This window comes from Clinocottus analis, unplaced genomic scaffold, assembly GCF_023055335.1.
Source record: "Clinocottus analis isolate CAN_PGR_092001 unplaced genomic scaffold, fCliAna1.0.p SCAF_8, whole genome shotgun sequence".
NCBI classification, from domain to species: Eukaryota; Metazoa; Chordata; class Actinopteri; order Perciformes; family Cottidae; genus Clinocottus; species Clinocottus analis.
Window position 1 is genome coordinate 20,700,831 of NW_027176240.1, and position 27,417 is coordinate 20,728,247.

Consider the following 27,417-nt stretch of genomic DNA (forward strand, 5'->3'; position numbering starts at 1 on the left):
TCTGGTTTCTACACACACTTTATTATAAAAAGCAGGACTCCGTATTATGACGCAACCATAACAAGATGTGTATAAATACATTGACTTTAAAAATAATGGTGAGTAATTGTGTGGAGCCGTTGCTGGTCACAGGGTTCTGGTTCTTGTAGTTCATCGGCTGAGGGACTCTCTGAGCAGCTCGTACATCTTCTGGTCCTGCAGAGGAACAGTCACGGGGATGAGAACGGCAACATGAAAGTCAGTCCTGTCCGTGGGAAAAGAAGAGGACGGTCCTCTTCCTCTGCTGTTGCTCTCCCTGAGGTTCAGTCCTTTCTTCTATTTAAAGTTGTTTTGCCCTCTGAGGCAAATTAGTGACTTTGGGCGATAGAAAATGAAATGAATGCCGTAACACACCTTCACCCAATTATCTTTCTGTTCTTATTGAACTCAAAGACACAACAATGCTATTAGTTCACTAATGATGATGATGATGATGATGCTGGTACTCACATGTATTAAGGAGTGCTCTGTGTGTGTGAGTGTGAGAGTGAGAGAGTGAGTTAGAGAGAGATCGCGGGTGAGAGTGTGTGTGTGTGTGCGCGTGAGTGTGAGAGTGCGTGCGTCTGTGTGTGTCTTATGACTATTCTTTACACTACGTCTGTTTTGCTAAGTCAAAATGGCCGCTGTAACACACATTGTGTTCATTACTGTAAATGATACACTGTAGAGTTTTCGGAGTCAAAGTACCAAAAATCAAAAGCAGCAAAATGCATTTAGTTACTTTGATCATTTTCCACATCAATCCATGCATACTTTACCTTTTTGGACACGGATGGCCGAACTTTCTTGAAGGCATCATCAAAGTTCTGTTGGCTCACTCTGATGTCGGCCACGGAGCCCGAGGTGAACGTGTGACCTGTGAACGCAGCTGTGAGTCAATGAACGGGCACCAGACACCGTTCATGGTACATCCTGTCCACAAATAATCCAGACATGGCATAAGGGGTGAACCATTGGTGGAGCCGAGGTGACGCAGTGCAGCTAGCAGCTAGCAGCTAGCAGGGCACCCGCCTGCACTCATGCCCTCAATTATGCCCAACTTTAAGCCTATTTACATGTCATGTAAAGCGAGGTTAGCTAGAGAGACCCAAACCTTCCATTAGTACAACGCTGTACAATGTGTTATTTCTTCAGCAAAGTTTGTACAATGGGGTCGACGGGGATTGCTAGCTAGCTAGCGAGCTTCGCTGCTGTAGAAAAGGGGAAACACATGATTCACAGTTGTAAAGTGTCAAAGGAATGTGGAAGTGGACAATGATAACTGTAGTAACACAAGCAGCAACCTCTAGTGAGACGGGGGAAGTGACAAAAACGACATTTCTTCTGCTAGTTAGCTTGCTAGCTACCTAGCTAGCTCTTTTGCCTCAGTGTGTCGAAATCAGTAAGTTGGACGGTTGTCTTTCAATAGAAGCACCTGTTGGATCTTAAGCTCAACTTTTTATGCTTTTGTTTTACCTTTAAGTTTCTTCAGCTAGCTAGCTATATATACACAGTATACACAAAATGATTGTTAGCTAGCAGAAGAAATGTTGTTTTTGAAACTGAAAAGGTAAAACAAATGCGTAAAAGTTGAGCTTAAAATCCAACAGGTGCTTCTATTGAAAGACAAACATCAACACACTGAGGCAAAAGAGCTAGCTAGCTAGCAGAAGAAATGTAATTTTTGTCACGTCCCCGTCTCACTAGAGGTTGCTGCTTGTGTTACTGAAGTTATCATTGTCCACTTTCACGTTCCAGTAACACTTTGCAACTGTGAATCATGCGTTTCCTCTTTTCTACAAGCAGCGAACTCAACAGGAAGTAAACACAGTTAATGCTTTTTTTAAAATCATGTGTCTTTGTTCCTAATGTTAGAATGCATGCAAATGTATACAAACATACCAGATTATCATAGTCAGCCTGCAACGTTTTGCAGGAATATTTTCTATCGGAATAAACTGAATCTTGAACCCGCTTCAGACTAGAGGTGCTTTTAAGTACAGCTCTCTGTGGCAGAAACACTGAAACGTACCATTTTATTAAGGTGAAAATGGCTGGAAGTTGAGTGGAAGGTCACATTTCAACCCAATCCCCAACATACAGTACACAGCAAAATGATTGTTGGATGCAAATATGAAAAATACAAAACATTGTCTTGCATTTTGCAAAAAAAACAAACAACTAAAACCACCTTTGTTCAGTTACATTAATGAGACATGAGTCACATTACCAGAAGCAGCTTGTGAAGGCCGAGCCTTCAGGTGGGCCCTCAGGGCGTTAACGGATGCTTCCCTCACCAACGCAGTCAGGTCAGCGCCACTGAAAACACACACACACACACACACACACACACACGCACACACATTCACAATCGGAGTGACACACTATCCAGTTCATTAGAAGTGTAGTTCTACGTTTAGTCAGCGAGAAAACAAACATTGCAAGTTGATAAAGAAAAAGGAAAAGAAGTTCACCACGGCCGTTAAAAGATAAGATAAGAGAATCCTTTATTAGTCCCGCAGTGCAAAGTGGAAAGCTTTCGTTTTTTTTCTCCAGCTTGGGAGTCACCTGAAGCAGTCGCAGCGCTCGTCGAAGGCGATCGCTCGGAGACAGACGTCCTGCTCCAGCTGAGGTTTGGTTCCTCCCTGCAGGAGAGCAACAGCTGGTCAAACGCGCTCTGAGATGTGCGCAGACTGTGAGCGATACACATCCAGCTCATACCACTTGAAGCCGGCGCCGTGACGCAGCGTCTCTGGGCGGCGCGTACCTTAGTGATGGTGAGCAGGATGGCGTGGCGGTCGGCTTGAGGGGGGAGGCCCACGTACAAGGTCTTATCCAGACGGCCCGGCCGCAGGACGGCGGGGTCGATGATATCTGACAAGAGACGAGACGTTTAGGTTCATCACAAATAATCCGTTTGGTTTAGAGTCCTTGTCACGGAGCACCAATACAACAATGTAGAAAATACTTTACCAGGAAAAGACCTGCATTTTAAATGCTACTTACTTCAAAGCACAGATTTATTCTCAGCATAATGTGTCAAAAGATAATAATGAATGGCCCCGGCTGATATTATGCCGTGCTTCCTCGTATGCACTCCTTCTTTTGCCCATGTTCAGTAGTAAGGGTCCCTGTGAGGGACAAACCACTCCTTCTTTGGTCCATGTTCAGTAGTAAGGGTCCCTGTGAGGGACAAACCACTCCTTCTTTGGTCCATGTTCAGTAGTAAGGGTCCCTGTGAGGGACAAACCACTCCTTCTTTGGTCCATGTTCAGTAGTAAGGGTCCCTGTGAGGGACAAACCACTCCTTCTTTGGTCCATGTTCAGTCTGTTGCTTACCTTAAAGATGTTAAAGACCAGCAATTGATTCACTTTTTTTCTTCCTCAGTGAGAAAAGTCCAGTGTGTTTCTTGTTTCATCTTCACACATGTTAAAAATAACATGTGTGAAGATGACTTTCTACAAGCTCAAAGCATGACACATACAGAGCAGTCAGACATCCTGGAGTGGCAGATCTAAGCTGTCGTGGATCAGGCTTTTGTGGCGGGTGCGTCCAAACTTTACTGTACGTGTTTACACACATACACCCACATAGACACACATACACACACCGTGGGGTTCATGTCGGTCTGGATCTGTACCTGGTCTGTTGGTAGCAGCCATGATGAAGACCTGCCGTCGGGTCTCCAAGCCGTCCATCTCTGTGAGCAGCTGGTTGACCACCCGCACGCTGGCTCCTGACTGCGTGCACACACACGCACACGCACACGCACACACACACACACACACACACACACACACACACACACACACACACACACACACTGCTCATACACACTTCGCCGAGTCCAAAGCAAGCGACACGGATCACGACAGCAGATCACGTGAGCGGGCTGCGCTAAAGATGTCGGAAATGTGATCCAACAGTTTTAGAAGATAGTAAATTGTTTTTCTTCTGTTAGCAGCAGGTTTCTAGTGACATGTGGCAACAGTCTAAAAGTCTGACGCTTTGGTTATTGGTTGAAATCGTGAAAAGTAACGTATGACTCGCATCAATACACTCTCTGCCATTTCCAAACAACTTGTTTGTACAATTATCTTTGTCCCAAGGTGAATGTGCATCGCCTCACCAGGGAGGAAAATACATGAGATCTTAATTACTCCCTGGATACTCGCCTCCCTGCTACTGTACCGACTGCTCACCCCCCCCCCCCCCCCCCCCATTGGGTGTGCTGCCCCATGTGGCTGCTGCGTTGCATTGTGGGATATCCCTCTCACCTCGTGGCCCGAGCGCCGAGGACACAGAGCGTCGATCTCGTCGAAGAAGATGACGCAAGGAGCCGAGTTGCGTCCTCTCTGGAAGACCTGTCTGACGGCCCGCTCGCTCTCGCCCACGTACTGCACAAGAAGAAGGGGCGGGAAAGAAATCAATACAGCACAGTATCGCGATATTTTATTGATACACGGAAGCCGAGTATCGATCTTTTATTTAATCAATTCTCAATAAAAATCTATTTTTTGTTTACAAAGTTTTACTTTAGGGACAATTTGCGGTTTAAAAAAAAGACAATACATCGCAATACTCAATTTATTGCAGTATCGTGATAATACCGTATCGGGAGTATTGTCAGGACTTAAGTAACGTCACAATATCGCATCAGGACTTAAACATCGTCACAATATCGCATCAGGGCTTAAACATCGTGACAATATCGTATCAGGACTTAAACATCGTAATAATTTCGTATCAGGACTTAAACATCGTAATAATATCGCATCAGGACTTAAACATCGTGATAATATCGTATCAGGACTTAAACATCGTGATAATATCGTATCAGGACATAAACATCATAATAATATCGTATCAGGACTTAAACATCGTAATAATATCGTATCAGGACTTAAACATCATAATAATATCGTATCAGGACTTAAACATTGTGATAATATCATATCAGGACTTAAACATCGTGACAATATCTTACCGGGACTCAAGTATCGGGATAATATCGTACCGTATAAGTATCGGGATAATATCGTATCGTATAAGTATCGGGATAATATCGTATCGTATAAGTATCGGGATAATATCCTACCGTATAAGTATCGGGATAATATCGTACCGTATAAGTATCGGGATAATATCGTACCGTATAAGTATCGGGATAATATCGTACCGTATAAGTATCGGGATAATATCGTACCGTATAAGTATCGGGATAATATCGTATCGTGGGACCTCTGGTGATTCGCACCCCTATCAGTTAGTGCAATCACGCGATAACTCCGACTCGTGGTGGATAACGGACATAACGCTTCAAGATCTTTCAAAAATATTGAATGCTAAACAATCTGGTAGGAGACCGTGGAAGCAGCTCGGTGACTCACCATGTTGAGCAGCTCGGGGCCCTTGACAGAGATGAAGTTGAGGCCTGACTCGTTGGCCACTGCCTGACAGGAGACAACAGAGTAACGGTGAACATCTGGCCCCCGCACGTTCACTTATTTCAGCCCAGCGCGCAGAGGCACGACGGTATCAGATCTGGCAACCTCACCGCGGTGACCAGACTTCACCGAGCGGATCACAGTCCCTGCACCCAGCGGTGGCCACACAAGAACTGTTTCCATGTTGGGTTTTGTAGCAGTGTAATAGTTTGGGTTGTAAAAATTGGACTTGCACATGTGTAACAAAGAAATGTTTAATGCGTACATTAAAATATATGAGGGTTGTGATAATTAATAAGGGATATTATGACAGATATGTAACTAAGAATACTGTATAGTGATTCAGGAGTGAATGGTTGTTAATAGTCTGCATGTGTTAGAATTGTGTTACTGTAGCTTTAAGAGCTAGTTCTCGCAGGCTGCGGGTGAGGGAGCGGAGGAGGACATTGAAAGTGGAACTACGGTGCGCGGATTGATTTTTGATGACTGGAACTTTGTTTTTTTTGGCAGACGGCTGAAGATAACCCCGCCCCTAAAACAGCGCAGAGCAAACTGCACCTGAGGACGTTGTTTCAGGTGTGAAGTTAGGAAAACTAACCAATGGTGGCCTTCAGGTACAAATGTTTAGAGCTGCGAGAACAGGCCTCAGATATGAGAATTAAAAAAACATTCTCAAAGATAGATATAAATTAGCCATAAACTGATCATTCAGAGTCGGTTTTGATTACAAATAATTTGCGGTACGCCGACAATTATAGAATATCAGATAAAATCAACATTTTAGATAACACTACAACTGTTAAAATATACTACAGTGCTTTGTTACTTACTATTAAGTGTAAGAGTGTGCGTGTGTGTGTGTGTGTGTGTGTGTGTGTGTGTGTGTGTGTGTGTGTGTGTGTGTGTGAGAGTGACTGTGAAAGTTAGTGAGAGAGTGTTTGTGAGAGACTGAGAGAGATAGAGTGTGAGAAAGTGGGTAACTGTGTGAGAGTGAGTGTGAGAGAGTGAGTGAGAGAGTGAGTGAGAGTGTGAGTGAGAGTGTGTGAGAGTGAGTGTGAGAGTGTGTGAGAGAGTGAGTGTGAGAGTGTGTGAGAGAGTGTGTGTGAGAGAGTGAGTGTGAGAGAGTGAGTGAGAGTGTGTGAGAGTGAGTGTGAGAGTGTGTGAGAGAGTGAGTGTGAGAGTGTGTGAGAGAGTGTGTGTGAGAGAGTGAGTGTGAGAGAGTGAGTGAGAGTGTGTGAGAGTGAGTGTGAGAGTGAGTGTGAGAGTGTGTGAGAGAGTGAGTGTGAGAGAGTGAGTGTGAGAGAGAGTGAGTGTGAGAGAGAGTGAGTGTGATTGTGTGAGAGTGTGAGAGAGTGTGTGAGAGTGAGTGTGAGAGTGAGTGTGAGAGAGTGAGTGTGTGAGAGTGAGTGTGAGAGTGTGTGAGAGAGTGTGTGTGAGAGAGTGAGTGTGAGAGAGTGAGTGTGAGAGAGAGTGAGTGTGAGAGTGTGTGAGAGAGTGTGTGTGAGAGAGTGAGTGTGAGAGAGTGAGTGTGAGAGAGTGAGTGTGAGAGAGTGAGTGAGAGTGATTGTGTGAGAGTGTGAGAGAGTGTGTGAGAGTGAGTGTGAGAGTGAGTGTGAGAGAGTGAGTGTGTGAGAGTGAGTGTGTGAGAGTGAGTGTGAGAGAGAGTGAGTGAGTGAGAGTGAGTGAGAGTGAGAGTTAGTGTGAGAGAGTGTGTGAGAGAGTGAGTGAGTGTGAGAGAGTGACCTTGGCCAGCAGTGTTTTTCCACATCCAGGAGGTCCGGCCAGCAGCACACCAGACGGAGCGCTGAGCCCCAGAGCCCTGAACTGCTCTGGAGAACGCACCGGAGCCTGAAGAAAGAGAGAGGGGGAGGAACAGTCAGATCACAGTTTGGGAATTCACTTCTCTGTGTATTAAAAAAGGGACAATGTCCTCGGGGCAATCTATGGATTCACTGAGAAGATTAACCACAGGAAGCCTGTTTCCGATCCTGAACAACATGTCCTAACATGACCGCACGGGAGAGCGCCATGCAGGACTCCTGAACCCAGCAGGGGCTCAGCCGAGAGGAGAAAGGAGTAAATGAAGGTAGGTTTTCTCCCTATGAATACAGTTTGTAAACACATTGTTCTGATCAGGGAATGACGTCAGCCATGAGGAAGCGTTGTGCGTTTACCAATATGGCCATGGTGAGGTCCTCCCTGATGTCCTGCAGCGCTCCCACATCCTCCCAGGTGACATCCGGCACGGTGGCGAAGCCCTCCCTCTTGGCCGAGGGCTGGACACTGGACAGAGAGGCCAGGAAGTCCGACGTGAGGATGGACAGGCCGGCCAGCTGCTCCTCCGACAGGATGGCGGTGTTCTTTAACAGCTGCAGCAGGTGCCACAGATCCCCCTGCTGGACCCCCGTAACACAACCCATGAGGTCGACAGGAAGCAGCAGGCGTTACAGAAGCTCAGAGTACAACACAGAGAGGCTCGAGTGTGTGAATGTCTTCGCCAACCGGTCGGATTCAAGTTTATGTCCACGTCTGTGCAAAATATCATCGCCTCACGGACGTTTGTGACAAATATATTAGAAGATGCTAAAGATGTTCACGCGTTCACAGTGACCTTTGACCAACAACATCACATCTCTTCATCCTCAAGGACGGACCACCAGAAGACACGCTGCCTCGGGTCTCGATTGTATGGAAGCCACACAAAAAAAAAGAAGTCATAATTATGATTTTTTTTTGTTTTTCTCCATACAATTGTCACCGACGTAAGAGTCATAAATGCATTAAAATATTTCAAGTACTTTCAATTTCTATTCTTGCACAAAACATATAAATTCAAGTACTTTAAATGATGTCTATTTTTAAAAACCAGTGGCGGGAACCAGACCCGCTGGGCCTGCTCTGCTGGCCTGAACCAAAATCACAAAGTTTTAGCTATTTTTAAAAATGAAAAAGAAAAGTGTAATGAAATTGTTTTTCACAAATACACTACATGTATTATTTTTTATTTTGGGTGCGTCGCGATCAGCTGTTAAACTAAACCGTTGTTAAACTAAACAGCTGGCGTCGTGACCAGTTACACAGATTTTGGCCTTAACTCACTTTTTAAACACGTTGTCATTATTTAACATGATGTATTATATTATGAAGGTCCAGTTTCCTACCGGGTGGCTCTTTTGCAGTGCATTGTGGGAGCTCCCCGTACCTGCAGGTGACTTTGTTCCAACTCTTCCGGAGGTGCCGGCTCGGTGTCCGTCGTTTGCTGCTCTCCGACCTCTCCGTCAGTCTCAGCCGCCGCCTCGGGCTGAACGCCGGCGGTTAAAAGCTCTTCGGCGGAGCTCCCAGTTCGGCTCTGCGTTCTCATCTCCAGGAGAACCCTGCTCACGGCGCTCATGGCGGCTTCGCGGCACAGGGCCATGAGGTCGGCGCCCACGTAGCCCGGGGTGAGCCGGGCCAGCTGCTGGTAGTCAAAGTCCTCCTGCAACTTCAGCTTTCGACACAACGTCTTCAGGATCCTGGCAGAGCAGAAGACATTCGGCTCGGTATCGACAAGTCAGAAAAGCGTGATCGTCAAACACGGGAATATTCCAGTTTGAGGACGTTCACAAAAAGCAACGTGTCACAATAGGCTAGACAACTAAACAGCATCTCTTATGCGGTGAACAAGGCCACACAGATGGCACTATACCAGGGGTGTAGTGCTATTTGTTTAAGTACCGGAGTGCACCTATGACGCACACACAGTTAATAGTGGCTGGAAGTTGTGAAGGTTACGCAACCTGTTGTGTGGCAAGGCGGCACGCATTCGTCAACTCTGTGACCACATGACTGAAGGTTGAGGACTGCGGTGTTGATAAGTCCTGCGTCAGGGCACAGAGCCATGCGCACACCTGTTACCTGTGTGAACATGACCCGAGAACGACCCCAGACTGCTACAGTACAACCAGTCAGACCGCCACACACACAGACCGCCACACACAACAGACCGCCACACACAACAGACCGCCACACACACAGACCGCCACACACAACAGACCGCCACACACACAGACCGCCACACACAACAGACCGCCACACACACAGACCGCCACACACACAGACCGCCACACACAACAGACTGCGAGGTTATTTTTTTGGTATTCTGCTTCTGCATTCACGTACGTGAGAATTGCAACTGAATGGTGGAGCACCAACCATAAACTGGCGCACGAATATTCACCAGAATGCAAGAAACGTAGTGTTTAATGTGCAGTTTTCCAGGGATGAATCAAATCAAAATCTCCGGTTAAATTCAAGACCTTTTTACGGGGTCAGATCAGTCTCAATAATGACAAATGAACACAAATATATTTCTGCATTTGTATGTATTGTATGTAATACAGTTGTGAATTGTTCTGTGAGCATTTTTGAATGCACATGTGTCATTATTGAGACTGATCTGACCCCATATATTTCACGAGAATCTTTAATTGTTGAGTTTTAAATAATTAAAAATCCAGTTCATCTATTGACTTCTGAAATTCGTCGATCTTCAAGCCCGTGCGATCCTGTTTGGCTGACCTGAGACGAGCCGTTTCGTCGGGGATCCCGAGGCAGATCTCCCTGTCGAAGCGTCCGGCTCGGCGCAGGGCGGGGTCCAGGGAGTCCGGCCTGTTGGTGGCACCGATGACCAGGACCTGAGCGGTCACCGCCACGCTGTTCAAGTCTGACGGGAGGAAAACACCAGCAAACACTCACTTCACCCGAGGAAGTCACAGAACTCTTTCATTTCCCTTTCTTGACAATCACTTAGTCACCTAGTGAGCCCCCCCCTATCATAACTATGAACATCCAGCATGATCTGAGCAAGATTTCCCAAAAAATGCCTTTTCCAGCCGCCCCAGAGGTTTTCCAACTCCATGGTTCAAACCTAAACAACAACCTAGAGAGTTGAAACGACCTCTTTGGAAAGATAATGACCTAAGGAATTAGAAAAATCCCAATGAAACAAAGCCTTAGCTTGTTACCAAGGATTTTACTCAAAAAACTGTGTTGTTCGGTTCAAAAATGGAAAAGTTATAACCTTTATGCCTAAATATGCTCGGATTGGAGCGTGCTGGGTATTAACATTTAGACGTGTGACGCGTTCAGTCTTTTCAGGTACTAATATACATTCCACAAGAATCTATCATACCTTATTAGATTCCTACAATCCCAGAGGGTCACATAGATGTATCCTTTATTAAAATCAGACTTTGTAAAATGTATTTATTGACGATCTAGTGAAAGGTTACGGCCGCGCGTGAAAGTGACGGCGAGGTTACGGGGTTCATGAGATTACGTAAACTTAACGGGAAGTTGTTGTTTTTTATGTTCGGATAGTAGATGTGACCTGCACATGCAGCTCTTTACCAGACGGGTTTAATATGTCACACTGATTTCAATCTGAACCACAAAAAAACAAAAACCTTGTAAAACCTTGTTGTAAAAAAGAAAAAAACGGAAATTAGACATTCCCTGTCCCGGGAGTTCCCAGAGTCCAGGAATATTATTCCAGGAGTTTAACGACAGAAAACACCAGCTCAATCCCAGGTGTCAGGGACGCAAAAGGTGAAATATTTCTGCATTTGTATGCATTGTCTGTAATATCTTTGTGAATCTTTACGCGCATTAGCCACTATTGAGACTGATCTGACTCCATACATTTTGACGAGAATCCTTCATTGTTGGGTTTTACAGATTCAACCTGGTCTCGTCCTTCATGAGCGTCTGCTCGTTACAGTAATATTGTGATATTTCCTCGAGGTCGTCGCATGTCTCTCTGCATCGTACCGTCCATGCACGTTAGCAGCTGCGCTACAATCCTCCTCTCCATGTCTTTAGAGGCCACCTCTCTCTTCGGGGTGATGGAGTCTATTTCATCTATGAACAGAATACACGGGGAAGAGCTCTGCGAGGGAAAACAAATAGAAATAATCATCCCATGGCACCAGGAGGTTACAGAGATCAAAGGAGAGACCTGTACTAACCACAGCCTGCTCGAACAGCTCTCTGAGCTTCTGTTCGGACTCTCCGGACACGCCGGACACCAGCTCCGGAGCAGACACCTTCAACATGGGCAGCTGCAGCTCCTGAAACACACAAACACTTTGTTTACCTCGACCGATGTAACAAGTACACAACAAAAGGAACTTTAGCGCTCAAGGTCACGAGGTCGGAGACTTTATTTGACACGAGGCGACGCAATCAGATAACAGCCTAACAATGTGACGCACAGACGTGGACTTATAGGCATCGTTGAAATACATGGCAGGATTTCTTTTTACTGTGCATAATATATAATAATAATACTTTGTTAAATGTTAAATTACATGTTAAATTACATCTAGTGCAGTCGTGATATGAAGACATGGGTTTGAGCCCTTTAAGCGTCATTAACAGAAGAAGAGTCTGGACCCCAAGGCTCAGATTTAGAGCCTTTGGGATATCAGGAAAGTAAGTAAGTGAGTAAGTATCCATCGCTGTTTGTGTGTGTGTGTGTGTGCGTGCGTGTGTCTGTCTGTCTGTTTGTCTATAAGTGTGTCAATGTGTGTGTGTGTGTGTGTGTGTGTGTCTCCCCGTTCAAGCAGCAGCAGCGTCTGGGGAACAGAGCGGTGACGTAACGTCTGCTTCCACAGACGAGGCCTCGAGTCTCACAGCTGATCAATAAAACACATCACCAACCCGACATGTGACGCGCGCCGCCGAGGCTCTGAAACCTAAAGAGAGAATCACCGGTGGAGAGCGTTTCCACCCGGGCGGCCTCACGAGGTACTCACCCCGGCCACGGCCTGGGCCAGCAGCGTCTTCCCGCAGCCAGGAGGCCCGTGCAGCAGGAAGCCTCTGGGAGGAACCATGCCCAGCTGCTGGTACACCTCTGGGTGCCGCATGTGGATCAGCAGCCTGCACACCTCCTGCGACACGGCGACATCATCACAAGAGCCCCAATGAGAGCCTCGCCGGGAGGGGGGGGGGGGTTATTTGTTCAAACTTGCAGCGAGGTGAAAAGGTACTCACCGTTAACGTCTCGTCGTTACCGCCCACGTCTTCAAACTTCAGCGTGGGATACTGGAGCTCCAGGGACTTTGACTTCACTGAGAGATCATGTGTACAGGGGAAAGTCAGCCATCACAGTGGATTCCCACTATCCGTACATGACTCAACCAATTCAACAAACTAAATAAATACAAACATATACATCCCCCATTCTTAAAATAGCCGTTAGTTGCAGCTCATGACGCGTCGTACCTTTCTTGTTCACGATTCGAGACTCTGCCGTTTCAGCGGAGACCTTCATCTTTCTTTTGGACTTCTTGCGACATTTCTCCGGTTCCAGCATGGACACATCGGTCTGCTGGAGACGCAAACACGGACGGCAGTAAAGTGTACGAGTCAGAAGGAGTGTCGGGTGGTCGCGCTCAGCTCTGCCTTCATTCCTGCCTTGGTGTATTGTTGCATTTAAAAGGAGGTACACTTGTTTGTGTCCCCCACAGCCGGAGCCCCGCCCATGAAGGAAAAGGACCAGAGACTAGCATTTTACAAAAGGCAGCATTTCAGCGAATCCGGACATTTGAAGTTACACAAAGCATGAAATAATCCTGAAAAATAAATAATCCCCCCATCACACACAGGAGTTTAGACTCAAGGGAGGAGGAGTTTCCATTGCAGGCAAAAATGAACCAGGACGACAGTAGAATGATACAAACGGACGTGACGCAACAAGAAAACTGCAAATTGTATCTACACAGGAACCACGATGAGGAGAACAAAGAACTCTCGTTGAGATTAACCTCGTTTGAGCCAAACTAACTCTATAATCCTGAATGACAGATACATGAGAGGGAAAAAAATCAATACAGCACGGTATCGCGATATTTTGCGCGGCGATAACGTATCAATACACGGAAGCCGAGTATCGATCTTTCATCTAAACTTTTTGGTCCTGGAATAATAAAATCTATTTACTTTTTGTTCACAAAGTTTTCCTTTGGGGAGAATTTGCGGTGAAAAAAAAAGGTAATACATTGCAATACTCAACGTATCGCGGTATCGTGACAATATTGTATCGGGACCCAAGTATCGTGATAATATCGTGGTGGGACTTAAGTATCGTGATAATATCGTATCGGGACCTAAGTATTGTGATAATATCGCATCAGAACTTAAGTATCGTGATAATATCGTATTGGGACTTAAGTATCGTGATAATATCATATCGGGACCCAAGTATTGTGATAATATCATATCAGAACTTAAGTATCATGATAATATTGTGACAGGACTTAAGTATCGTGATAATATCGTATCGTGGGACCTCTGCTGATTCCCACCCCGACTATCCACTAACCGGATTGGACCACCGAGGACTTTACTTCCTCGTCCGTAATCTACCCATCTTCTTGTTCCCTCGTAGGCTCGTGGTGAGAGTATCGGGTTTAAGGTGCAGGTTTCTGCTGCAACACTGACACTCCTAACACAACGAGGCCACCTTCTCTCAGCACTGAATGCCTGAATAATAACCATTACCCATAAAGCATTGCCCAGGACAGAGCAGCAGGACCGACACATCCGCTATTACGATGTTAACTGTGTTTACCGCCACTAAAACTCACATCCGTCGCTAAATTCGCCGGCTCCTCGTCACACAGGTCGATCAGGACGTTGCTCTTCTCCGGCCCTTGGCCCCGGTCGATGAACCAGCCTCCCGTGGACACCAGCGTCCCCGAGCCGGCGGCGAGGTTGGCCGGCTGCTGATCCCTTCGAGGGGAGCTGCCGCCGGAGTCGGGGAGTCCCTTCCGGTACAGAGACGCGAGAGAGCTGTTCATGTGGTTGGTGGGCTGCGCAGAGAAAGAAAAGCAGCAACGCGGTGTCGTTAAACGTCGCTGTCACGATGGAAGCATCTACTCAGCGTCAGGGAAGAGGAGGAGCCGGTGAAGAGCTTCACACGTCCCTGGAGAGCAGGAATGTAAGTTATTTAACCCTTCTGAGGACACAAGGTACGAGCTGCCTGGATGTGTGAGTACTGCAATCATGTGTTCGGTCTTCAGCTGGACAGGAATCGCTTCAGAGAGATGAACAAATCTCTATAATGCCTAAACATGGACACATATAAAAGCCTGTAGCGGCGTTCTGTCTTCGTTTTCATAACGCAGCTAACGAGCTGCGGGCACAGGCAGTTTTCTCGCACGCGCATGAAATCAGACCGCTCAATTCCATTTCTTTGGCTTTTTTATTCTCTGAGCAGCAAAAATGTACAAATAAATGAACGTTCAGCAACAATATACGGTCCCTTGATCACGTGGTAAAAACACTGTATGCTCTCATGCCTACAGCGGCTCTTTCCCCTCCACCTGACGCCATCATGACGTCATTAAAACACCTGGTGCGAGCGTCTGTCATTAACATAAACATCTTTCAACAAAATTAAAAATAAAGTTCCTCCACCGCGAGCATAATTGTAAATGTTAAATTATAAACACTGACATTTCAATTAATCTAGCAGACTAGTGGCTCTTCCAAAGCCGATACATGGACAATGAATGCTCTACGCAAACACAACTGTTTAACATGTAAAATATGTTAAATTTCATTTCTGTAATCTCAAAAGCTTTGCTCAAGTTAATTTTCAATTGTTTAAAAGAGAAATCTGATGAAAATACGTTTCTTTACTTTCTACACAGTGTTTAAGCCTTTATAACATATAATAATTACAAATACTTGCCAGATTTTGAAAGTTACATTTTCTCCTGAAAAAAAGGAGCAAAATATTTTTGCCTAAAAAGGACTTTTTTTAAAAAACATATTTATTAATAAAAGATAAAGACAAACAGGACCATGCAGACTGATCTAAAAGGGATAACCAACATAATTAAATGATAATTACATAAAAGTGTCTTACAGTGTTCTCCACCACGTGGTCGTCGCTGTCAGAGGACTCTCCTGAGCTGCTGCCGTCGTCACTGTGAACACACACACACACACACACACTTAAAGGCCTTAGTTGCAACATTTAAACCGATGGCGCATTAGAAGGAAGCGTTACCCGGTGTCGTTGTGGCTGTGCTTGGCTCTCTTCGCCAAGTGTTTGCTCTCCTGCTCGTTCAGGCCGGACTCCCTCATGATGGAGTCGTACACTAACAGAGCGGATGAAGAAAGACTCATTAGATTAATCTGAACGCAGTTTATATTCCAATAGATTTGGATCATTTACCTTTCGTCACTTGAATCCTGAAAGCGTTCTTGTTCCTCCGGCCATACTCCATTCTAACAGACACAATAAATCATTTTTAATGTGCGGCGACCTCCACCGTTATGGACTCTTTGAGGTGTCGACTCAACTGCATGCTCATATTTAAAGGGTTGTGGTTTTTCATGCTGTCCATTGTGTTCTAAATCAAAAAAAAAAGAAATAGTTTATCTGAATTTTAACCTTAAGTTTTTAATCAGTCAACGTGTCCTCCCTCATTTCCTGGTAAACTAAAGAGCAGCTGTAGTCGTGTTCTTATGAGGTCAGATCAGGCTCAATAATGGCAAATGCACAAAGATTCACAAATACATTCCAATGATTTATATAAATATTTAAAAATAAATAAATCTGCATTTGTATGTATTGTACTATATAAAATATGTATAGTACAATATATATATAGTACAATACATACAAAATATGTATATTATAATTATTATATATTGTACAGTTTTTGTGCATTCCTGTGTCGCGTCATGACAATAAATGAATCCGTCCATGATGCACTCGCCTGTAGAGTTTTTGAAGCTCCAGGGCCATGGCTGACAGGTCCACGTACTCACTGGTGCAGGTCGTCATGTACTGAAACCAGAACGTCAAACAGGGTCAGGAGGAACTGCGACAATATCAGACCCAACCTTTCTTTGGGGTTTAACAACAACAACAACAATAAAGCATCATGCTGTACATGTGTTTGCCTCTAGTGACAGAATGGTTACCATCCTTTACTCTTTGATATAAATACTTTATACACATGTTTTCTATAACTGCTATTATTACTTTGCTTGGTGAAAGAGTATTAAAAAGTAAAATGGCCAAATGACACGAGTGTCTTATCTTGTGTAGGATGTGGCCTGAAAACGGATGGTGTGTAAATAAATGGTAAGACATGAACTCATCTGTTAAAGACCTCTTAACACATAACACACACATCTAAAGGAGGGTTTTCGTACCTGCTCCACTCTTGGTTTGAGCCGGCTGTCCAGACAGCCGCCATTTCTGTTCTTCATCCCTGTCCTCACTGGAGTCCGCAGGACAGACTGAAATGAGAGATGCAACACAGTTGCTACATCAACAGAGACAGCAATAAATCAAACTTCAATGTAGAGCAACTCTTTCTCCAGTCAGACTCATCTCATGTTAAAAGCTGTAGCCTGAAACATTCCCCCAAACAGTTTAAGGAAAGCTTTATTGTAAAAAACGTATCGTTACATACAGATAATTGCGTGTACAAATACATTTATAGACCAATACAAGTAGGCAATACTAAACTCATTATTCAACACGAACAATAGCACATTAATTATACATTGTGCGCGGATCTATAACCTATATTTGTATTATTAAATCCTATGAGAGGAGCTTGAGCCCGTCAATATGATGGATGACATTACTTTTGATGCTTTATCATGAGTAAAGTGACATTGTTATGGTCACTTAAATATAGCTTGTTGCTACTGTAAAACACGAGGACGATAACAAGCAAACCAACAACTTCCGATCAACTTTCATGGTGGCGTTAATTATTATTCTCAGAAATGACGAAGCGTAAAGTTACGACGCAGAAGGCGCCAGCGGCTCATTGTCAGTCACGTTTCTGTGAGTGGGACAAAAAAACGAGTTGTTATTTTACCTTACAGACGTCAGACGTCACCAACTCTCCTGTTGTGATAGTTTCCTGCGTTTAAAAGCTCGAGCACATGGACGCGAGGCGAGCCGGCGGTGCGTCTGCGTGCGCCGGTGCTGATGCCGGAAACGAGCCGTGTTCTTCTTCGCCTACTTCCGCCTCTTCGTCTTCTTCTTCTTCTTCTCTCCGGCGGGTTGCAGCCATTGCTCGTACAGTGCATACCGCCACCTAGCGGGCCGCAGTGTGTAGCACGAGATGTTGTCACTGGATGTTTTTATGTTGTAGGTTCGAAGCCACGAGAAGCAAACCAGTATGCGGTCAGATCAGTCTCAAGAATGGAAAATGCACATAAAGATATTACAAATGCACACAGAAGGATTCACAAATACATTCCAATGATTTATATAAATATTTTTTAGAAAAATCACAAATATATTTCTGCATTATACATACAAAATATGTAATACATATATATAGTGTACATATATATAATATGTAATATATTTGTGGATTGTTCTGTGCGCATTTGTGAATCTTTATGTGCGCATTTACCATTATTGAGACTTATCTGACCCCATAAACCAATGATTTATATATTTTTAAATTCAAATCGCAAATATATTTCTGCATTTGTATGTATTGTAATATACATACAAAATAATATGTACTATATATATATATATATATATATATATATATATATATATATATATACATATATATATATATATATATATATATATATATATATATATATATATATATATATATATATAATATGTAATATATTTGTGGATTTACCATTATTGAGACTGATCGGACCCCATAACCCAGTCAACATCAAAACAGGAAATAACAATAAAAGTCACGCTGTATTGTAAGTAAGTACAATTTTGTTAAAAATTAATTCCAACCAGTGACAGGTGATAGTTTATGATGAGTGCAACATCCACTACAACGTCCGACTGTACATTTGCCAGGATTATCTTCTTTTTTTTTTAACTTCAATGCATTTGCGCACACCTGTTTTCTTTCAGCATTTCCTTAGTATAGCACATTTTATTATTATATGTATATATTTAATGTATTTTCATCTTTTCATCTATTTGAACTGTCCCTTACAGTTGTTTAATGTTCATGTATTTCAAATCTTAGGGTCACTTTGTTGGAGAGAAAACCCGTTGAAACTTGTTTTGCACTCAACCCCACGAGGCTCCAGAGAAAGCCCATAAAAAGCTGCTCTGACTTTCGCTTCCTCGTCAGGTCGTGAGCGGCACTTCCTCGTTCGCGGCGCCGGGGCGGTGTGACGGTGTGACGGCCATGAAGGACGGCGACAGCGCCGCAGAGCCGGCGGAGGTTTCCCGCCGGGAGCTCCACGGGGACTACGTGAACTTCTACCGGCGGCCGGGCGCGGAGGTGCGGCCGTGCCGCGACCCCTCGCTGCTGGAGAGGAGCGCGCGCTACCTGCGGAGGGACCCGGAGCCCGCGGAGGCTTTCACCGTGTTCCCGTTCCACCGGGCGGTGAGCCGGGAGCGCGCCGCGCGGGGCCGCGCGCACGGAGCGAAATATCTGACCGCGTTCATGAAAGCGACCGAACTGCTGGAAACTATCTGCGTCAATCTGTTCCTGCAACCCTGGAAGAAAGAGATAAAGACTCTGAAGGTGGCCTTCTTCTTGTTCTCTCTTTCTTTACTTTCTTTTCATGCTTGAATTCCCCCGTGTCGATATGAGTTGAAATAATTGAGTAATACTCAACATGGAGGCAGTGTATTGGATTAAATGAGGAAGTTCTACTTATTAATTTAGTCACTTGTTGTGAACACAAACTCCAAGCTGCCTTAAAGTAATACTTCTTATTGAATTATGGGAACAGCTGGTGTTTCCACAGCACATAGCTGTCCACCAGAGAGCTCATCAAATCACTACACACTCTTTAATGACCATTAATACACTAATGTTTCTTTATTTAGTAATAAATAGATACATAATATCACTACACACTCTTTAATGATCATTAATACACTAATGTTTCTTTATTTAGTAATAAATAGATACATAATATCACTACACACTCTTTAATGATCATTAATACACTAATGTTTCTTTATTTAGTAATAAATAGATACATAATATCACTACACACTCTTTAATGATCATTAATACACTAATGTTTCTTTATTTAGGAATACATAGATACATAATATCACTACATACTCTTTAATGATCATTTATAAACTAGTGTTTCTTTATTTAGTAATACAAGATACATAATATCACTACACACTCTTTAATGATCATTTCTTGTCACTTTTATCACACATTTATGTCTTTTTTCATTTAAAATCCTTTTTCTCATGAATTAAATCGTATTCACATTCAACATCACATGTATTAAATAAAACAGTAATATGGTTTAAAACACTTGATTATTATTCACAATATAAAATAAATACCAGTCACACGGAATTTACTTTAACAGTTGTTTCATGTTAATCAATGCGTGTTAGCTTTAAAGGGGAAATGTCGACTGACCCGTTTCTGTTCCTCTGCGTCTCTTCCAGACGTTTACGGGTCCGTTTATTTACGGCCTCCTGCCGGTCCTCAGCTCCTCTACCATTCAGTCCGTCCTGGGCTCCATTGGCTACCTGCCCCACACTGACGCCGCACAAAGGTAGGCAACAATGAAAGTAAGAGCCAGAACCAGAGCAATAAGGTTGCTCTGGTGTTTCCCTGCCAGGAGAATCAGACACCACACACACCCGTGAATAGTGAGTTAACCTGTTGAAAACTGGAACTGATTATGTCTCTAGACCTCCTTTTTCCCTGTGTTTGAGTCATCGTAGGAACCCCACATTAATTCCAATACTTGTGTTTATTGTATGTATTTGTTCAGCAAAGTCTTGGGAAAAAAAATGTACATCCTCAAAAAAATCACTTTTAAAAGATATTTTGATTGTAACTATGAACATCCAGCATGATATGAGCCAGATTCCCCAAAAAAGCCTCCTGGAGCGTCAATAAGACACCTTTTTGGAAAGATTAGGACCTAAAGAAACAGAATCTGCGACAAACATCACAATAAAACAAAGTCTTGGTCTGTTAGGAAGGAGTTCCAGTCGAAAAACTGTGTCTTTCAGTTCAAAAATGAAAAAATATTACATATTTTATGCCAAAAGATTGTCTGAATGGGGCATGGTGGGACTTAAAATGGGAGCGGGAGGATTTTCACACACGGTTTCCAAAAAGGTTAAGACTAAAAATGTTTTGACAAAGCATGTCAAAACCTCAGAGATAATAAGAAAATCAATTTCTTTAGTCTTTATACACAGTGAAATCCATAGTTAAATATGCAGTGTCAAAGTCCAGTGACTCTTTCAGAGTTATTTCAACAACAGCTTGAGGAAGATGCATTCTAGTGTTGGTGATAATTTACTGTGTTAAATCAGGTGGCAATACTCTGAAAGGCCCCTCCCCCTTCGTCACCTCATTTCTGGGTGCTGACGCGGCTCTGGGGGCGGGGTTGTTTGGGTGAGTTAACGCAATGCACTTCTGATCAAGTTATCTACACTTAGGGTTATTTCGCAATCTTTCTTTTTTACTTACATCCTCTGAGATCCTGTCTGGTGGAGTTTGATAGGACGACCCAGCATGCAGTTCAGCGGTGTAACTTTATGAATGTGAAACCCTGAATTAAGTTCTTATCTCTGTTGTGTATTCAGACTTTCATGCGTCATGAGACACCACTGTGAGTGTTAAATATTGACACAGTTAAGGGTAAAAACAACACTTGTGTGTGTTGAAAGACAACACTGAGTGTTAAATTTTAACACTATCCAAAGTGTAAATTCAGCTCTGAACCTGAGTGGATTATATGAACACTGGCATTGTGTTGATTTGGAGTTAAGTTGATACTTCTGATTTTGCTGTGTATTTGAGAACCAGGGTTTCCAGCCCCTGAAAGAGTGCAAAAACCACCAGTGTGCTCCAGGATTTAGTCACTAGAGGTTGTTAAATTAGATTTGCACACATCAAACTTAAAATATAATAACACTTATGGATAATGTTTATAAAAATCTGTATAGGAAGGATTTGTCCTCTCTCAAAAAATAGCTCAGCTTCTCTTCGATGCAAGTTAGAGGAACACGCTGCTCTGTGATACAGGAGCGTGTGATCAGTATGGGGTTGGTTCAGGCTCATAATTAGCAAATACACACAGAACAATTCACAAATATATTCAACTTACAAATGCACACAGAAGGATTTACAAATACGTTCCAATGATTTATATAATGTAATATATATATATATTTCTGCATTTGTATGCATTATGGCCTTTATGAGCCTGATCTAACCCCGTAGGACAGAGCTGCGTGCCGTTGTGCCATATTGTCATGAAATAGAAATTACACAAAGACATATCCTTATTGTGTCAATATTGACAACTTCAATCAGTTAATGTAGAGCAAAAGGAAGGAAAACAAGGTTTTTAAATGGCTCTGTGTGTTTTTAACCTGCTATCTCCCCCTAAAGGGCCCTTTCCCCATCATGTTCTCCTCTGTTCCCTAAACTGTGTGATGTGTGTCAGTGAATACAGACTCTGTGAGGACGTGAACCCAGACAGGGCCATGCTGCTGGGCTTTGAACTGCTGCTGGCCAGGGTGAAGTGCGACCACCTCCTGGAGGTCCTGGAGAAGGATCCGCTGGAACCGCAGGTACGACCACAAACCCTCCAACTGTGTCAGGTGTGTTTTATTTATTAAGCCTAAAATCACAAACACAACATTTTACCTCAGAGCTTTACAGTCTGAGCACATGACATCCTGTCTCAGGACCTCACATCGGATCTGGAACAACTCCCCAAATAAAGATAGTAAAAAACCCTTTCACAGGGAAAAAAAAGAAGAACAAAAAAAGGAGCAACAGAGGAGGATGCTCTCCAGGATGGACAGAAGCAACAGATGTCATGTGACCAGAATGAGCAACATAACAGAGTCACAACACATTACATGAATATGACAAACTATTCATGTAATGAGTAGTATATGGATGGTACATATAATGCATAGTATACACGTGGTACACTATCCAGATAACCACGACACAGAAAGAGGGAGAGAGGAGGACATCCGCAGGGCCGAGGCAGGAGAGAGGAGACAGGAGGCAGGAGACAGTAGGAAAGGAGGCAAGGGGCAGGAGGCGAGAGGCAGGACCGGTTCCAGACCGCCATGATCCGAGACAGGAGACAGGACCGGTTCCAGACCGCCATGATCCATGGGGGGGCTTCACCAGCTCTATTTGAGTTTGCAAGGAAAGCAATAAAAACAGGAAGACATTTTAGGATATGAACCCACACATTGCAGGTGTACATTATCATTGAACATAAACATACTGACAGTGATCCTCAGCGTCGACCAGCCCAGCAGCACCTCTATATGTTAATGCAGGCAGCAGAGGGCTCACAGCAGCACAGTCTCATCTCATGCGCTGTACATTTTACACTGCAGGAGTTTCTGGACGTTCTCCAGGGGAAGAAGGAGCCGGCGGCACCGGATGAACCTCCGGAGAAGACGACAACGGAGCGGCAAAAGGAAGAGGAGAACAAGCCGATGGAAGAGGCGCATAGAGAAGAGGTAGAGAAGGTCTGGTGTGGAGACCAGAGCGCCATGAGAACTGTAAAGGAGCAACTCTTTCCCAACGTGTTACTGGTCATTTCAACCACACGTGGTGGGAATTTGTGATTCTAATGAACAATAATAACTCTCACAGGCTTATTCCACCGGAGCAGAGGTAAAGCTTTCATGAAGTAATGTAGTCATTATTGAACTTGTTAAGTAGGTAAACGGCCTGATATGAATGTAAAATTAACATCACACTGACTGATCCATGTTATCCAGTCACATCACGCTGGTCTCCTCAGATGAAAACAAGCTTGTAAATGAGTGCCGACACCTTGCAGTTTGGACACTTCTTTAGCTTTAAATACGGTCGTAATGTTCCAAAACGTAATGAAAAAAAGTAATTGTCTCATTATGTCAGCATATGCTAAAGTTTATGGCATACTATAGGATTCAGAGTGGTCATCCTGGTCTTGTGTGTTCAGTTTCATCATTTCTCACCACGGACTAAAAAGCATTTTTGTTATTTTTTACAATTTTTTATCACCCCTTCACACCCTCATCATTAGTTTGAGATATATATGCTAACCGTGCATGATTATTAGGGTCCCTATTGAAACTGATGCATTTCTTATTATATTACGGATTCTTATTTTTTCTCTTTGGACTGCTTTTTGGGCGACTTGTCATACTCCAAAAGTCACCAAATGTTCCACGCTTGTCAAGACTGGTGAAGACAGACGTATAAAATAGGCGCCAAATTTGTGTCAAAAGAAATGTCTCTCTATCGCAGGGGTGTCAAACTCGTTTTAGTGAAGGGGCCACATGTTGCCCATTTTGATCTCAAGTGGGCCGGAGCAGTAAAATCACCGCATAATAACGCATAATTAACGACAATGTTTCTCTGTGTTTAAATCATTGGAAAAGGTTTTAGACTATAAACTCTATTTTAAAGTCTTTCAACAATGAACTAGAAACAAAGTCCAAACATTCAAACATCAGCCCTCTGTTTATCCGCCGGGCTCTCATCAGTAATAAATATTATCTGTAGATCTATGGCTTGCATTAGGGCGGTACAGGTGTACTGCGCCTGTAAGGACATTAAACATTTGACAGCTCTAATCTGCGTGCGCAGCAAAGTTACTTACCTGTCAGGGTTCTTAAGTGTAGTCATGGTGCCCAATTACACAGCCAAACTGCATTCTGGGAAATGCAAATTTGTCGGAATGCATTTTTGGCACAATTCAACGGGGAACAATGGCGGAGGAGAAATCAAAACTGAAAGTTGACAGTCTCTGAATACTACTGTTGTTGAGTCAAAAAAATGTAATTTTAAGATGTTTTCTGGCGAGAAGTTAGTTGTTTAAGTTTCAAATCTGTGGTCGGTTTGTTGAGAATCAGCCGATTTAAACCGTTACCGACGGTTTGAAGCCCGCTCGCGGGAGCGAGGAGCCGGGCAGCGGCGCGTCACCGCCCCCTGCTGCCGGCAGAGAGACACCTGAACACGGCAGGATTTCTTTATTAGTTTATTGTTTATTCACAGTAACGTTACGTCAGTTTGACGGAGGGGAAGGTTAAGATTTATAACTTAAGATTTTAATTTAACTTTTGAGCCACAGGCCGTTTACTCAATACCAATACAGTAACATGTACTCTTCCTGTTTGCCTGCGCGCTTTAACCAGCATGCAATTCGACTTTGTAGTTTTATAAATGTACAACTATTAGTCTTACAAACGGTTTGTGTCACAAAGTGTTGTGGTGTGGTGTTTAACCCTTTTAAAGAGCGCTAGTTGTGGGTTATAAATTGTTGTCATAAAGTTAAATACACAACTAAAGTTTGAACCATGACTGGAGTTACAACCCTGACACACAAGTATCCCGCCTACACCTGTGGCAGTCTAACATGGTGACATTACAAAATACCTGATATGAATTTTGGGCCATACCGCACAACCCTTGTTTGAATGTCTACATTAGAAGCACATGATCATAGGTTTGAATCCCAGCTCTGATGATTTTGTAATTTAAAATTATTTTTTTTTCATTGGGCCCTCTGGCGGACCGGATCCGGCCCGCGGGCCGTATGTTTGACACCCCTGCTCGAGCACTTTACAGTTTTTTTTTATGATTGCTAAACGACAGCTGGCACAACTGGAGTCACGTGTGCAAAACTCTAACTCCAGTCTGCACAGCAGCAGTTCATGGAGACCAAACTAGTTGGTTTTTCATTGCTTGAACACAGTTTTCAAAACTCTACACACTTATGGCATGACTTTAACCACAACCTGCACAACACTGTGGATTTACAGCACTTTGTTCAAACGCTAACACACTGCTGTCAAAACCGTGAACACACATTCAAAACAGAAGAGTTCAGCTTTGTGCCTTTAAACACTGATGATTGCAACTTCAGCTGGAAGGCTGAGCAGGTGTCTTGTTTTAGACTTGTTAGTGAACACACACACACACACACACACACAAATATATATATATATATATATATATATATATATATATATATATATATATCTAGATATATATATATATATATATATATATATATATATATATATATATATATATATATCTAGATATATAGATATAGATATATAGATAGATATATAGATATCTATATATATATATATATATATATATATATATATATATATATATATATATATATAGGTAGAACTCAGACTCATTTTGGAAAGAATGTCACTCTTTTCTTTGAAGAAAATATTTTGTATGAAGTCACTAAAATAGTTCAAACTGTAAAGATGATGTTTGTATTTTCCGTGTTGGTGTTTGATGCTCGTGTTTTTACTCTCAGTGTGTTCTGAGTGACAGTGTGTGTCATCTCAGTGAAGGTTGTGCACAGTGTTTGGCAGCACTGAGCGTGTGTTGAGCCATGTGTTAAGAGTTGTGTTGCTTGGAATGAGTTTTGCAGGTGATGTGAACTGTTTAGCTCAGGTGAGTGTTGGTAGTGCAGACTGTAGTGAGAGTTTTGCACACGTGACTCCAGTTGTGCCCGCTGTTGTTTAGCCATCGAAAAAAACTGTAATTCTCTTTTGTCTTGCAATACAAACGCACATGTCCAAAACTGACATGACAGACTGACGAACCAGGATACAAACTCGCTGGACCCGCCACTGAACTCGGCTTCTTCCCATTTCTCAGGTGCCTCTGGTTTTGGACCCCGCGCTCGCAGTGAAACCTCAGCCCAAGCCCCGACGCTTCCGTCTCGCTGGCGTGGACCAATCCATCATGGAGATGCAGATGTCCTACCCCGACCTCGCCTTCAGGGGTCGTCCTCTGCTACCGGACAAACCTCAGCGAGCCGACGGCGGCGGTAAAGACGGCCACGCTCCCAACACCGGCGGCGACGTTAAAGCCGCCGAGGTGCCCAAAGGTGACGGAGGCGGAGGCGGTGTGGGTCGTGACGGGACCGGTGGTGGGCCCGCGGCGGGAGACGCCGATGGCGGCCACATGGGTGCCACTGATGGAAGCACAGCCGACGGCGAGCTCGGGGGTCTTCGGGCCCTTTCCCTGCACATCACGCTGAGAGCTGCGACCACGGCAGAAAAACCCGGAGAGGCTCCGGCCACGGCTGAGCCTCACGCCCGGACGCGGCAGCAGACGGGAGCAGGTAAGCACTCACACAAGATTTGCAGGTAACATATGGACACCAGTTCAAATATATTGTTTACCGAATACCAGGAAAAGCTGAAGCTTAAATGTACATCCTTTGAGTGAGTCAATTTCATTAGAAGTGGGCTCAAATTCTCTCACCACAGGATCCATAATCACATAATAATATAAAAAGGGATCGGTACCACAGTATAAAATGTATGCCAAATGTCAGTCTACTATCATATTGAAATATGACTGAGAGTAAGACTCTTTGTGTGAAAGACATACGTTTCATTTGTTGAGTCTTTTTGCCTGAACCTGCAGTATAAACATGAAACTCCTGATTTATTTATTTTTTCCAGCTCTGCAAAGTAATAGAGCGGCCATGCCGCAGAGTCCCTCTCTGAGCTTAACAACGGACGAGTCGCGGGAGCTGAGAGAGCTGGCGGAGAGCATGAGCCAGCTCCACGTGGGAGACGCCGCGGAGGAAGGGAAGAGCGGCAAAGAAAGACACCGGAGGGAGGAGGGGAACGGCAACAAGAGGAGGAGCCGGACGGAGAGCGAGGCCGAAGGCGAGGAGGACAGCCTCGGCGGGCCGGCGGTGAAAGGTCCGGCGCTGGGGAGGGGCTCCAGATCCTCTCGGTCCGGTGCGATGGAGCAGCAGCAGCAGCAGCAGCAGCAGCAGCAGCAGCAGCAGCAGCAGCAGCAGCAGCAGCAGCAGCAGCAGCAGCAGCAGCAGCAGCAGCAGCAGCGAGCGGCGTGGCGGGAACTAGAGGATGCCGCGAGCTTCGTCATGGTCGAGCATCACAATAGATAA

At 44.0% G+C, this 27,417-nt stretch overlaps 2 protein-coding genes across 3 annotated transcripts; one reads left to right on the forward strand and one right to left on the reverse strand.

Moving 5' to 3' along the window:
• On the reverse strand, positions 1–17,498 carry nvl (nuclear VCP like). Of its 2 annotated transcripts, none has more exons than XM_068567746.1 (24): positions 17,361–17,498; positions 16,681–16,767; positions 16,239–16,309; positions 15,692–15,744; positions 15,524–15,614; positions 15,380–15,440; positions 14,094–14,318; positions 12,730–12,832; positions 12,499–12,575; positions 12,261–12,395; positions 11,472–11,573; positions 11,275–11,392; positions 10,024–10,168; positions 8,669–8,978; positions 7,641–7,862; positions 7,210–7,314; positions 5,410–5,472; positions 4,297–4,416; positions 3,660–3,759; positions 2,786–2,892; positions 2,587–2,663; positions 2,249–2,337; positions 798–895; positions 1–195 (listed from the first exon to the last, which is right to left on the reverse strand). In XM_068567746.1, the coding sequence occupies exons 2-24, from the start codon at positions 16,735–16,737 to the stop codon at positions 151–153; spliced, it is 2,574 nt and encodes an 857-aa protein (XP_068423847.1). In that variant the 5' UTR covers positions 16,738–16,767; positions 17,361–17,498; the 3' UTR covers positions 1–150. The 2 variants fall into 2 exon arrangements, with proteins under 2 accessions (XP_068423847.1, XP_068423846.1); XM_068567745.1 differs by having other exon boundaries at positions 12,730–12,835.
• On the forward strand, positions 16,780–27,417 carry si:ch211-189a15.5 (uncharacterized). The gene is made up of 7 exons (XM_068568055.1): positions 16,780–16,830; positions 18,618–19,016; positions 19,916–20,025; positions 21,940–22,066; positions 22,859–22,984; positions 26,148–26,616; positions 26,963–27,417. Exons 1-7 carry the CDS (start codon positions 16,780–16,782, stop codon positions 27,415–27,417), a joined length of 1,737 nt encoding a protein of 578 aa, XP_068424156.1.